Genomic DNA, 14,137 nt, shown 5'->3' on the forward strand with positions numbered 1-14,137 from the left:
CTCCGCTTAGGCGAGGCTTGTGGCTGGGCTGGGCGGAATCTTCCCCGCTGTGCCACCTCTTTGGCTCCAGAGGGGCAGAGCATGATTATGGGGTTGGGGGAGCTGCCAGGGATCCTGCGGGGCAGGCAATAAGCCAGGGAGAGACTACATGTCCCAGAGGCCTTTGCGTGGGGCGGGACGGAAGGGGGCTGGCACCGCTCCGCTCAGCTGTTGGGGGCCAGCTGAGCGACGGAACCGGCTGCGGGCTGCGGACACTGGCTGCTCTGCAGGGGAGGGGCTGCTGGGGGGTGGCTGGGTCCGTGTGTGTGTGTGTGGGGGAATTTCCCCTTCCCCCAGTAAAGAAGGAGCTGGGGAGGGGGCAGAGAAGATGGAGGAGACCCCCCTGTATCCCTCTCTGGCGTAAGGGGTGGCAGGAAATTGGGGGACCCCCCTTTCATCCCCTCCCCCACCTGTGCAGAGTGGGTTTTGCTGTGTGGGGCGGAAATTGCCCCCCCCCCCGGCTGTGCCCTGGAGTAAAGGCTGAGGGGAGGGGAGAACAAGCAGGAAAGCAGAGAGACCTTTGTGGGGGGGCTCAGAGTGGGGGAGCCCCCTGGTCTGGCTGGGAGGCGCATTGTTTACTTTGCCCAAGGGGGGTCCTGCCATGAGCACCCCTCAGGAAAGCCCCTCCAGTGCCCAGGCTCCTCTGCTGCCCGCACTGGTGCCCCACTGACTGGGGGGGAGGGATGGCCTCCCCCTCCAGGCAGGGGTCCCCTGGAGGGGCTGGGCTTCTCTGCGGCAGCAAGACCCGGTCCTACGGCAGCCTCGTCAAGTCAATGTGCTCCCCGGTGAGGGAGAGGAGGGTGGAACATCGCCTGGAGCCGGGAGACACCTTGCAGGGGCTGGCGCTCAAGTATGGGGTCACGGTAGGTCTGCTCGGCAGCTTTCTATTGCAATCGGGGGGTGTAGGTAACCTGGCAGGAGGGACCCAGTGAGGTCCCACGGTTAGTGCAGGGGACAGCGTGCCAGGCTCCTGGCTTCTCTTCCTAGCTCTGCCAGGGGACTGGGATCTTGTGGATGGAGCAGGGAACTGGAAGCCAGGTCTCCTGGGTTCAGGGTGGATTTGATTTACATTAAATTGATTTAGATCATGATTTAAATTACTAGCCAGGAAGACTTGATTTAATCATGGATTTCTACCTAAAAGTGCATTCTTGTTGGTTGTTATAACCTTAATACATATTCTTCACAACTCCAAGGTAGATGTAGGTTTCATTTTGAGAAGGTGCACACTATACATTTTTAAAGTGATTTATTTTTAAAAAAAATTAGTTTTACAGCTGTGTCAGAGAATGAATGATTGTTTGGGTATTTCATTTACCAAAGGTAACTGAAGCAGATATTTATGAAGTCACTGGGAGGTGAACTATCTCCAGTTCAACAGGTTAATCATTAATATTTGGAGGATTTTCTTGCCATGCTGCATGAGGAGAAGAATATCACCAGACAGACATTTAAATTATTTTATTTAACTAAAACAATAATGTTATGTATTCTGGATTTTTTTCTTCAATAGCAAACATAATATTTTAACAAAACATATGAATTTTTGAATTTAGTTAAACATTCAAGTTTTTTTTTAATTAGGTTTATTTTTGTTAAAGTAGTTTTGAACTAAAATAGATAAATGAAATATTTAAAACAAACCAACCCAAAAATTAAATTGACTGTGTCAGCCAGGTCATTAGAAACTTAAAGTTTTGGCTTCTGCAGTTAACTCAGTTGTCTTCACCTTCATTTTCCTGTTTGTTCATAATCTGGAAAAGAGAAACAAGCTTTCCTGCTTTTTCAGGTACCAAACAATTTCTCAATTTGGAATGAATTAGTCCAAAGGAAGAAAATATTCTTTCTACACCAGCAGTCTCTGAATCCAAGTGCTTAAGTGACTTCCACCTGTTCACTGGTGTGACTTTCTTTAAAACATCAGCAGCAAACATATTTCCTGAATGGTTCTTATTCCCAAACTGGGTTTCTTTTACAGCCTGCTGCCATTATTGGTTTCCCTTCTAGTGAGCGAATGGTACGGTAGATCTCAAATCAATGAAGGCTACACACTCAGAAAGACCTCAAGACTTCTGGAATATGCTGCTCAAACAGTTTCACTTTTATTTATGCTCCCTGTTCCTCCCTTCTCACATTTATCTCCAAACTTCTCCTTGTCCAGATCTAGTCCGCCCCCAACAATCTTCTATTCATTGAACTTTTTTGAAACGTTGCACTTTGAGAGAGAGGTAAGGGATTGATACTGTGTACACACATTTGCAGAGGGACAATAGGGTTGAGGTCCGTTATTTCTCACCTCTCTATTTATTTATTTATTTATTTAAAAATATTTTTTGCTGTTAACAAGCATGTTATCTCTGGAGACACAAATCCACAGTTTGAAAACCGCAAAACTAAGCATCTCTGATGGTATCTTCTAGACTGAGCACTGAGTGCCATTGGGTAGATAGAAAGATTAACCTAAATAATCTATACAGAAGCCCCTGGAACCCCATAAAATTGGGTTCCTAATCCATGAACTATTGGAACTCATTTAAGAAAAGTTTTGTAAACATTACATGAATATAGCAGCAAAGAGTCCTGTGGCACCTTATAGACTAACAGACGTATTGGAGCACAGGGCTGCCCGGGGCGGGAAGTGGGGCAATTTGCCCCGGGCCCCGCAGGGGCCCCCATGAGAGTTTTTTGGGGCCCCTGGAGTGGGGTCCTTCACTTGCTCCAGGGACCCTGGAAAACTGTCGCTGGGCCCAGGCCCCCGGAGCTTCTTCCGCTCCAGGTCTTCGGCAGCAATTCGGTGGCGGGGGTTCCTTCCGCCCCGGGACCCGCCGCCGAAGTGCCAGGTCTTTGGCGGCAATTCAGCAGTGGCCCCCCCCACTGCCGAAGACCCCAGGCCCCCTGAATCCTCTGGGTGGCCCTGTTGGACCATGATCTTTCGTCGGATACATGCTTTTACAGATCCAGACTAACGCGGCTACCCCTCTGATGCTTGACTACATGACTGTATTGTCTCATACTGTCGAATTAGAATGTATAATCCCTATTCCATGACGAGATACCTTTGAGCTATGATGTATCTCAATAGGTTTTTTCCTCAAAAAGCATTTTATATTAAAAAAAAAAAATCCAATCTTTTTGATTTTTTTTTTTGGAAAATAATACAAGTAATTGATTTTTATCCACCCTGCTTGGGTTCTAGTCCCCGCTTTGGGCCTCAGTTTCTCTATTACAAAAAAACAAGCTCTTGCTACTGACCTGCCTTTGGTAAAGCACGAGCTTTGGGATTTCAAATCGCCCCGGGACTGGTGAGTGCTCTACAAGCAATTATATCTGTAGAGTGAATCCTTCCCCTGGGTTTCCCAACGCCTCCTGGCTTCCCTTCTTCCCCTGGTAGGCCCTGAGTCTGCAGCTTGGGCCCCGATTGGTTTCCACCCCATTTTGTACGGTGCTTGGTGTGTCCCGGACGAGGAGCTCTGGCGAAGCGCTTAGCGTTACTGGCAGGAGTCACCCCTCCAGGTCCAGGCACCTTTGATCCTCCTACAATGGGGACTCCTGGTTCTTGGCTGAGGCTACTGCAATACACATAATGGATCCTAATAATTGATGCAGCTCTAGAGCAGAGCCAGGGGCTTGGGTGCGAAATCAAAGACACGGTCCCCGCCCCTAGGACTCTACAATCCAGCACCCTGATTGTGGAACTCTGAGTGGGCACCCCACTGGGGTTCCTGGGCTGTGGGGGCATGGGTGGGGGCATGGGGAGCAGGGGCGGCTCTAGGAATTTTGCCGCCCCAAGCACGGCGGCACGCCGCGGGGGGTGCTCTGCCAGTCGCCGGTCCTACGGCTCCGGTAGACCTCCTGCAGACGTGCCTGCAGAGGGTCCGCTGGTCCCGCGGCTCCACCGAAGGCATGCCTGCGGGAGGTCCACCGAAGCTGCGGGACCAGCGGACCCTCTGCAGGCACGCCTGCGGGAGGTCCACCAGAGCTCTGGGACCAGCAGACCCTCCGCAGGCACGTCTGCGGGAGGTCCACCGGAGCCGCCTGCCGCCCTCCTGGTGACAGGCAGAGTGCCCCCCGCGGCATGCCGCCCCAAGCACGCGCTTGGCGCGCTGGGATCTGGAGCCAGCCCTGATGGAGAGGCTGAATGTCTGGAGTCTCATGCAGGGCCAGGGCTGAGGGCTCTGACCCTGCACTGGCTGTCTCCTCTTGGTCCCCCGTGTGTGTGTGTGTGCGCGTGTGTGTGTATGGCTGCCTCCCTGGTAATGTGCACACACAGTCACGCCCTTTCTCATTTCCTGTTTTTGCAGCTTTCTGTTCCTGTGACTTTCATGGGGGATCAGTTTCTGCTGCAGAAATCCCCCTGGTGGTTGCAGCCAAAGCCGTGTTACCTCCAGCCTGCACGTGTGGTCAGGCAGCAGACGGCTGTTGAGTGTCTCTGGGAGTGTAGCAGTTTGAATCTTGACAGGCCCCGCAGCCTGACAGCACCAGTTTAGTCTTCCCCACAACACATGCATGCTGCCCCCTGCTGGTGTGCTCCTGCCCTGCAGCTGGAGCGGCCAGGAAAGCGGGGAGCTGTCTCGGGGGCTGCCAGCCAGGGGGGCCAAGTGCAGGGGCAGTTCCAGGCGCCAGCAAGCCAAACGCGTGCTTGGGACGGCAAGCCACTGGGGGCACTCTGCCGGTCGCCGCGAGGGCGGCAGGCAGGCTTCCTTCGGCGGCATGCCTACGGAGGGTCGCCTGCGGGAGGTCCGCCGAAGCCGCGGGACCAGCGGACCCTCCGCAGGCATGCCACCGAAGGCAGCCTGCCTACCATGCTTGGAGCGGCAAAATGCCTAGAGCTGCCCCTGCCAGCTGTGTTTGTGTGACAGATGCTGAGAACATGCCAGCTCATTTTGCAAGGGCCCAACAAACCGCCAGTCAGGCAGAAGGGAGGATCTCTGGGCCGGAGTCGTGGCACGTGCCATGGTGATCAGCTCCCATCCTGTTTCCCTCATCCATCTCTGGCTGAGACACTGGCACACTTAACAATGGCACGTCTCTCTCCCTGCCAGTGGGACAGCACAATCCTTGCCTGGCTGCATTGAACATCATCCTCCAGGGGCTTGGTCAGTTTACCTCCCCTGGCATTAAAATTCCAGCAACTCCCTAACCCGTCTCCCTGCCAGCGTGAGCCCGGCACCCGCAGGCCAGATCACGTCACGCACACGCTTGCCCTCATTGCTCTATTTGCATACTGGTGTCCTCCACCCCAGAGGTGGCTGCATTTCAGTAGCGCCGTGATATGAGGTGTCCAGCCTGCAATGGAGCTTTAGGGAACAAGCCCCGGATCAGAGGCAGTTGTTCTCTTGGTATCTAGAGAAGGGGGTTGGTGACGTGTGTCCCAGGCCTGGAGGGGTTACAGGTGCTTGTGGTCTCTTCCCAGATGGAGCAGATCAAGCGGGTGAACCGGCTGTACACCAGCGACTCCATCTTCCTCAAGACGACGCTGCACATCCCCGTCCTGGTGGAGCCCAAGCAGATGGCGAATGGCTTAAACCTGGAGGAAGAGGAAGAGGAGGCGGAGGAAGGAGCCAGGCGACCCGCCACGGGAGAGGAGAAGCCGGTGCTGAAAAACGGTTCCATGACCGGCACAGGCACCACCCCCCGCCACGACCTCTCGGCCACGGATTTCTTAAGGAAGCTCGACTTGGAGATCAGCCTGTCCAAGAAGGCTGCGGTGAAGAAGCTGCGGGAGGGGGAGATCGCGTGAGTGCCCCCTGGAGGTTACTGTAGCGCTAAGTAACTAACGCGGTGCCCGGGCTGTATGGGCGGGGAATCGATCCCCAGACCTGCTGCTCCGGCTCGTGGGCCCCTGCCAGCTGCGCTAAAGGCAAATCTCTGCTGGCTTCCCTTGGGTTAGCGCTTATATCCTCTGTGGGGCTGCTACAGGGCGAGGTGACCCCACAACTGCCAGTGATGCCTGAGCGCCCCCAGCTCAGGTTTTACGAGCCCCTTGGTGGGGAGGGAGAAATTAAACCCCCATTGAATCGGGCGCTGTGCTCGTCAAACTAAAAGAGCCCAGCGCTGATGCCTGTGGGATCCTCCATGTCCTGCCCCATAGCCTGCTCCTCCCCCGCCCTCCAAGAAACACACTTACCCAGGAGTCCCCAAGGCTGATGGGTGGTGCCCTGGCAGGGGGCTGTAGGGCAGGGAGGTTGGCCGGTGGTGGGAGAGTGAGGGGCCGTTCATTGCTGATGGGGCAGAGGTGACGTACCCCCAGGCTTTGGCTCCCCCCCACGTGACCAGGTGAGTACAGGTGCCGTTGGCTCATGGCGACCAGGAGGGGGGAATAGAGACGCGTGTGCGGTGGGGAGTTCTCTGAAGGCGGCGAACACCCGCACACGGCAACGTGGACACACCCCGACACGTTTGCTTTGATGCTGTTTGTTCCCGGGGCCCCTCCCACCCCCTGCTTCATCTCCTAGCAGCGCTGTGCAGACGAGAGATAAGAGCCAGGAAATCGTGTCCTGCCGGGTGTGTGCCGCTCGCTGCGGGGCGGGAAGGAATTCACGGGGGGCCCTGGGATGTTTCCTGGGTTCCTCCAGGGAAACAGCCGTGGGTCGCTGCTGGGGGAGGGGGAGATGCTGGGTTGGATGGGGCCTGGGTCCGATCCAGGCTGTAAGCACCTGCCGCCCTGTGGATCGCAGGGCAGAGCTCCCTGTGCTGCTGGGAACAGGGATCGTTAGAAGCCGCTCGGTTACTTTCCTCCTTTCTGTGCCGTGCTGCAGGGGAGTTAAACAGCTGGCGCGTTAGCTCAGGGCGCAGCCAGAGGAGCCCGTGGCCACCGTCTGCCCCCAGTCGCCTGCTGTACAGGGAATGCCCGTCTCCTGGCATGGGCGTCTGACGCAACTGGGCCTCTGAGGACTGCGGCTGGGCTAAGGACCTGGCCGCTGCTTGCCATTGACTAGTCTCTGCGGCCACGAGAGGGCGCCATTGCCTGCATTGAAGCTCTCTGCAGTTCCTATCCCAGCCCTGGCCTCCCAGCTCGGGCAGTGCCCCTCAGTCCTGATCCACAGCCCAATCCTGGGCCCCGACTCCCCCCAGCTTGGCCAGTGCCCCTCAATCCTGACCCGCAGCCGCCTCCTACCCCAGCCCTGGGCCCCCGGCCCCCCAGCTTGGCTAGTGCCCCTCAATCCTGACCTGCAGCCCCCTCCTACCCCAATCCTGGGCCCCGACTCCCCCCAGCTTGGCCAGTGCCCCTCAATCCTGACCCGCAGCCGCCTCCTACCCCAGCCCTGGGCCCCCGGCCCCCCAGCTCGGGCAGTGCCCCATAATCCTGACCCGCAGCCCCCTCCTACCCCAATTCTGGGTCACCGGCCCCCAGCTTTGGCAGTGCCCCATAATCCTGACCCGCAGCCCCCTCCTACCCCAGCCCTGGGCTCATCCCCCAACCCTCAATCTCAGGCCACTGGCCCAGCAGCCCCAGCCCGTGGCATCCTCCCCCCAGCTCTGCTGATTCACTCCAGCCCTTCGAACAAAGATTCCCACAGGGATGACACAGGCCTCCCCGCGCCCTCCCCATCTGTACTGTCACCTCTGGTGTACTGCACCCCTGGGACCCCGCTCTCCGCCCTGGCCCCATGTGTCTAAAGGGGGCTCTTCCCTGGATCCTTCGCAGCCCCAGCAGAGGGCGCTGTGCCTGTTCAGCCACCCCCGAGCAGGGCACGGCGGGGGGGATCCCTGAGCAGGGCGCGTCCGCGGTGGCCACTCCCTGTCCGAGATCTAACCCCCTCCTGTCTCCCCGCAGAGTCGCCAGGGCCGAGCCAGGAGCCAGCAGCACCTTCTCCCATCAGAGCGAGCCCTCGCCTCCCGCTCAGCAGCGCGCCCTGCTGGGCCCCGTGCCGCTCACCAAAACCACTCGGGCCGTCACGCTGCGGGACCAGGAGGACGAGATCTTCAAGCTCTGATGGGCGGAGCTACCTTTTCCCCATGGACTCGCCTCTCCCCTCCTAGCCGGTGCGTCCAGCCCTGGGGGGCAGCACAGGGTCTGTGATGGCCCAGCCAGTGGGACCCGGACAGAGCTGAGACCCTGATCCCGGCAGGAGCCTCCGGCTGCCCCTGCCTTCGCACCAATCTGCAGAGGGCTGGGCTGGCTGCAGAGGGAGCGGTGCATGGAGGACGTTCTGCGGCTGGGGAGGGCGGTGCCCAGAGGTGTGTTATGGGGGTGAGTGGCAGAGCGCCCCCTTGGGGCGGGTGTGTCTCGGCGACACGCTTTAATGCACCAGCGTTTTCTGTGCTGCTCCTCGCTGGCCTTTCCCACTGCTGGGCCCTGAGCTCCCTGTCCCAGCGCGCCGGCCTCTCCCTGTCCCATCCTGTCGGGTCGCCGCGTTCGGCGACAGCCCCGTCGCCTACAACCCCCTTGGATCTCCTTGGCTCCCCCGCTGACACTTTAGGGAAAGGCCTCGGGATCAGGTCCTCAGCCCGGCCCCCCCAATCATCTACTGATGCCCCTCAATCCCGACCCGCAGCCCCCCTGCTCTTCCTGTTGTGGGGACTTGGCCTGGTTCTAAATGAAACAGGCGCCTTCACAAGCCTGACGTCCTGGGGGGTGTCAGGACCCTCGGCAGCTGATCCCATAGGACGCCTGGCAGGCAAGACTCAGCAAGGCCAATGAGCGTCGTTGCCTGCCGCTCCCACTGCCAGCGAGGCCACGTGGGGTCGGGCTCTCAGTGCCCAGCCCCCACACGGGCAGGGCTCAGCATCCGCTGTGCTGAAACGCAGCCCCTGGGCCTGAGCCGAAATCCACCCGAGTCTTTCCATTGACCTCCGGGGTGGGGCCTGGCTTGGGGGCCGAGGGGGTGAATTCCATATCCTGCTTGGCTTCCTCGCCCTGAAAGCGATGGGTACGACCCCTCTCACCCCTGCTCCCCATGGATCTGTCCCGTGTCTGCCAGAGCTACTCAACGACCTCTCACTGCTTAGGATTCCTCTTAGCCTGGCTCTGGGGCAGGGAGACAGGATCTGTCCCTATTAGCCCACCGGGGCCCGTCCAGCTCTGGGGGAGGGAACCAGGGTCTGTCCCTCCTTGTGTGCCATTAATCCAAGAGCTGACCAATCCTTTCTGCCCGTCTGGCCCCACTGGGGCTTTATGGGACCCCTGAGAGACTAGCGCTGATGATCGCCTGTTAATTTGTTACTGGGCGTGAGGTGTGAGAGGGAAAACACCCAGCTTGACTCTCAGCTCCCAAGCTGATGTTTCAGGCAGGGAACACCAGCTAGTGGCTTGTAACCGGTGTTTGTGGGCCAGGGGTGAATGGAGGAACTCCCAGAACAGCCCCTCCTTGGACGGCGTTAGCTGCTTGAGCCGAGCCAGAAGCCCCAGACTCCGTATGGGGCAGGTAAACCGGGCTCTGATTTCCCCGCTCGTCTGTTTCATTCAGCTGTATTGATTTGGAACCCATTGCTGTCCATCACGGCCCAGCTCTGGAGAGGGAAACAGAGTTAAAAATAAAACCCTCCCTTGGGTTCCTCTTTAAAGCTGCCTGGCAGCTCAGAGGCCCAGATCCTCTTTAAATAACTCTGCCAGGCACTTCTCAGGCACAAGATTGAGATCTGCCGAGATTGGCCCCCGGCCAGCGGCGAAGGGACCTGCAAATAAAAGTATTCCGTCCTGATTGCTCTTTGAACAAAACACGCAACACGGCTCGGTGGTAAATCATTTCTGTTCCTCCCCTTTATTTCCCTGGTGAGGCACAAAGCCTTTGTACAGCAGTGGTGGTCAGCGGGGAGGTGCTCCAAAAAGGGGTCAGATCCTGCTCCTTTGGAAGTCGCTGGACATTTGGCCCTCCGTTGCGGTGTGTGGCCGGTATTGGCTGATGTGTCATTTGTCTTAGGCTCTCGCTTGCAATGAGTAAGGCCCACATGACACCTGTGTAGCCCAGCGTGGGGATAGCGGCAGAGCTGTCTGGTGGGGGGGTGGGGGGACCAGGGCTGGGATAGCAGCAGGGGGGTGGGCTGTGCGTTGGGATTGAGGAGCAGTGGCAGAGTCTGAGCAGGGCTCCAGGCTGGGATAGCGGGGGCTGGGGTGCAGCGGAGCTGTGTGTGTGTGTGTGGGGGGGCAGAGCTGGTGAGGGGTGGGGTGTGCCCGGGGCCTGCTGATGCAGTGAGAAGGGGAGATTGAGCAATCGGGCTTGCAGGGATGGGAAAGCAGGACCAGCGCCTCCCCCTGGCTGAATCCTGAGGGGCTCTGGGCCTGTCCCACCGGCGGCTGCCTGCTGTGCCAGTGGGTCCCATTGCAGCGCCGTTCGCTTCGCTGCAGTGACCTGCCCGCGATGCTCCAGGCTGGCCTTGCCTGCACTCAGCCTCTCCCCGGAACTGGCCGAGTCCCGCGGGCGTCGCTGCCAGCAGAGCTGCTCTCCGGCCCTGGCCTCTGCCTTGTGCACCTGGCTTCCGCTAACCCGTGACGTTGCATCCCCGCCTGCGACAGGGCAACCGCAGGCTCCTCTGTCTGCTTCCTCCCTGCCTAGGTGGAGTGCGGGCTGGGTGCCGGGGCTGGGCTGACACCCTGGAGACCTCCGCATCCCTTGGGTGCCTGGGCAAACAGCCCTGCTCTGAAAAGCCCCCCCCACTTTCGTGCCATGGAGACCTGGGTGCTGCAAACCTGACACCCGTCAAACTCATTTCCCGCAGCCCAGTAACGGCTTTTAATCGTGAGGCTTTGGGGGCCACAGGCCCTCTAATGCCTGCAAGGAGCTGCCTTGAGAAAACCAGCACCTTTAGCAGCTCCCCACAGCGCACTGGGTTCAGGGCTGATGTGGCTGGAAGAGCGCCCCCTACTGACTCACCGGTGCAAGCTGCTGGAGCACCTGGGAGGTGCTCTATCAAACGCGGACCAGGTTGGGGCAGTACCTAAGCCTAATTACATTCCTCCTCTGATTAATTACCACCCGTCAGGCTGTAGTGGGACCCGCACAGATGCTCATCTGGAGGGAAGGTTTTACTTTGGGGGTCTAATATCTTCCGTAGAAGGCAGCTCCTGGGATGTGGAGAAGCCAGCAGCTCCCCCAGCTTGGGCAGCGGTGGGAATCGAACCTGTGACCCCCTCCACCAGCCAAATTAAAACAGACAGTCAGGGGTTCCTTCAGCGAGGGTTTAATTTCCGGGGGCCAGAAAGCGCTGGGCATGTGTTCCCCCAAATCCAGGTTTCTTAAGGGGTGGCCTGTGAGGGCTAAATGGGACAGGCACAGGGCCGTGTAGTAGCACCAATTCAGATATTTCTTCGGGGGTGTGTGTGAATTCTAGTCCCTGCATGGCAGGGACCCAGTTCCACTCTGCTTATGTCCCCCTTCTTCCCACAGGGAGCTGGATCCCATCGGCCATGGAGTCCCTCTTTTCTCTTACCCACGCCGTGCGGGAGCCGGTGTCGCCGAGGGGCAGGTTTCAGCAGCCTCCCCCGTGCTCCGCCATCCAGGGCCAGCCTCCCCGTGCCTCAGGTCGCAGTCCCCTTTGGCCTGGCTGCCCCGCGGAGTAGCCGGATCCAGGTTCGGCCCCGCAGCCGGAGCGATGCTCTGGATTGCGGTGGGAGCAGCCGCACTGAGTCAGTCCAGCGCCACTGATTAAAAGGGTTCAGGCCCTGGGTGCCCCCCTGCCCCAGCTCTGCAGCCTGCGGAACTTTGAGCAAGTGCAAAAACTTTGGGGAAGGGGGGGGCATTTGTTCCCCCCACTAATTGATGCCACCAGGGCACCAATCAGCCTCTTACCCCAACCATGAGGGGGAGACAAAGCCATATGCTGGGTTAGTGTGAGCCCAGCAGCTGAGTGCTGGAGAGGGGAACTCGGGGGTGTGTGGAGATCAGGCCAGGCTATCAAAGCGGGGAGGCAGGCAAGGGGTGACCTCGTGCCCCCCTTGGTGAGGGGCTGTTTTCCCAGGGAGCTCTGGCTCTGGTCTCCCCTTCCTACGCCGGGAGCTGTTTGACTTCGCAGGCCTGGGTTGTGCAATGTCCAGCCACGTTCTCGGTGAGCTGGCAGCATCCAGCGTGGCAGCAAACCGGGCAGGGGAGGGTGGCTCTGAGGGCTGCATGCCCACCCTTTAACTGTGCCCATGCCAGCCAAGGTAGCCTTGTCTGCTGGTCTGTTCCCAACACGCCCGCTCCGAGGCAGCTGCTGGGACCTTTGCTTGACCTCTGCAGCCCCTGGGTTGTAGTGGCAGGAGCCCAGCTGCTAAGGGGCCTCCTGGAGTCATGAGTCAGCGTCTCCCTCCGACAGGCCATGGGAAACCCACCGGCCTTCCAGCCCACCGTAGGCTGCCAAGGCATTGGCCATAAACTGGGATCACGGTGCTGGGGGGATGAGGGACTGGGGCAGGAGGGCAGAGTGGCCAGGGAAGGCATGGGGGGGACCCTACCATTTGCCTGCGGGACCTTTGACCGATACGGCGTTTCTGACCCGCGCGGGGTGCCCCCCATTCTCACCCTGCTCGTGGCCTCACCCGTGTCAGCGGCTGGGCTCGGGGAGGGAAAGTCGTGAACTCTGCATGGCTGAAGCTAAGCTCCTAAACCTGAGCTTGATGCGGGGGCAGAGCTCCACTGGGCGCAGCCCTGGGGACCTGACCTCACCGCTGGGGACCCCGGCGGCAAGGACAGGGGCTCACGCCGGTGGCTGGTCCCTTCCCCTGGGCGTTGCGTTTCTGTGCAATTGACGTAAAAGCTCAGAATCTGCCACCTCCCTCTGTTTTGGTGGCTCGGTGGAGCCTCGACTGATCACTTCGGCCACGGGCAACCCTGCAATGAGGAGTGTTTGGGGGGGGAATTGATCTGTTGCCTTCATCGGCCCAGCCCCCTAATGCCCTGCAGCGGGAGCTGAACCCAGCCCCACCTCCGCCGGCCTTACAGACTGTACCATCAAGGGGTAACTGCCCAGGCCGAACCTGGTGCCCCCCCACCCCGCCGCAGATCCCCCGCGCGACACGGCGAGGCAGGCGTGGCTTCTGCCCCATAAAGTGTTAGTAACGACGACAAGATGAGTGTGTACAAAAATAACCGCTCTGCAAGTGTCACTGACGGGGAGACAGAGTCGGGGGCCGGGGGTGGGGCCCAATCCGTGAGGGCGTGGAGAGGACTGGGGCGGATGCGGAGAGCACGGACGGTCCTGAGGGCAAGTGGGACCTGCCGCGTCTTGATTGTCCTGTGGGATCACCCAGTTCTCCATCCCCTATAAACCTGAACGTCCTTGCTCCTTGGCTAGGATTTCCATAGGTGCCTAAGGGAGTAAGGTGCTTCCAGGCCCCCACTGGATACAAGCCCCCCAACTCCCATAATCTTTTGCTGGCTGAGAAGGAGGCGAAAGGCAAGGCCCCCTCCCACCCCGCTCACAGCTTCCCCTCCTCTATCAGCTTGTTCAAGCCCTGGCAGATCTTCTGCAGGTGGGGCCGGTAGGGGTCCCCAGGGCTGTAGAGCTGGCTGAGCAGGTCGCCGTTGGCGAAGTGGTCGAAGACGTGGCGGATGCGGCCGTGGGACTTGGCCGTCAGGTGCTTCTCCACCAGCTGCAGCAGCATATCCCGGCAGTCCTGCAGCAGCTGGGTCAGCACGCCCGGCTCGAAGGTGAACTCCACCTCGTAGAAGCTGACGGCCGTCATGGCGCCCTGGTGCAGCTTGCGTTTGAACTCCTCCGCCAGGCCCAGCTCGCCGGCGCTGAAGCGGTTGTTGCGGTACAGCACGCTGATCTTAACCGCCACCTTGATGAGGTTCTTGATGACCTTCTGGGCCTCGGAGCGGTTCTGGCTGTGCAGCTTGGAGACCCGGTACAGCTCGTCCAGGATCTCGCTGCTGGTGTCGTCCAGGAATACGTTCGCCACCGACTTGCTGGCCATGTGGCTCAGGATCTTCTTCTCAGCCTGCATGGCCAGGTTCCTGGAGCTGAATGTCTCCATTGTGGCTGCAGGGGAGTAAAGAGATGCGGCTGTTACGGGGGGTGGGGATGGCAGAGGGCTGGGACTCAGCAGCGCTAGCTTGGAGTCCCAGCTGGGCCCTGGGCATCTTCCTGTATTTATATGAGGAACTTCAGAAGGGGTGTGGACAAATTGGAGAGAGTCCAGCGGAGGGCAACGAAAATGATGAGGGGGCTGGGGCAC

At 59.1% G+C, this 14,137-nt stretch overlaps 2 protein-coding genes across 2 annotated transcripts in view; one reads left to right on the forward strand and one right to left on the reverse strand.

The window, feature by feature from the left end:
- LYSMD1 (LysM domain containing 1) lies at positions 1–9,727 on the forward strand. The gene is made up of 3 exons (XM_039512332.1): positions 1–902; positions 5,453–5,775; positions 7,817–9,727. The coding sequence occupies exons 1-3, from the start codon at positions 723–725 to the stop codon at positions 7,974–7,976; spliced, it is 663 nt and encodes a 220-aa protein (XP_039368266.1). The 5' UTR covers positions 1–722; the 3' UTR covers positions 7,977–9,727.
- The window catches only part of TNFAIP8L2 (TNF alpha induced protein 8 like 2), an 18,314-nt gene continuing 13,902 nt past the window's right edge, over positions 9,726–14,137 (reverse strand). Inside the window, exon 2 of the mRNA XM_039512333.1 lies at positions 9,726–13,941. Within this exon, the coding sequence (XP_039368267.1) occupies positions 13,376–13,936 (561 nt within the window). The 5' untranslated portion in view covers positions 13,937–13,941 and the 3' untranslated portion in view covers positions 9,726–13,375. The remainder of the gene's footprint in view (positions 13,942–14,137) is intronic.

Source organism: Mauremys reevesii, linkage group 24, assembly GCF_016161935.1.
Source record: "Mauremys reevesii isolate NIE-2019 linkage group 24, ASM1616193v1, whole genome shotgun sequence".
NCBI classification, from domain to species: domain Eukaryota; kingdom Metazoa; phylum Chordata; order Testudines; family Geoemydidae; genus Mauremys; species Mauremys reevesii.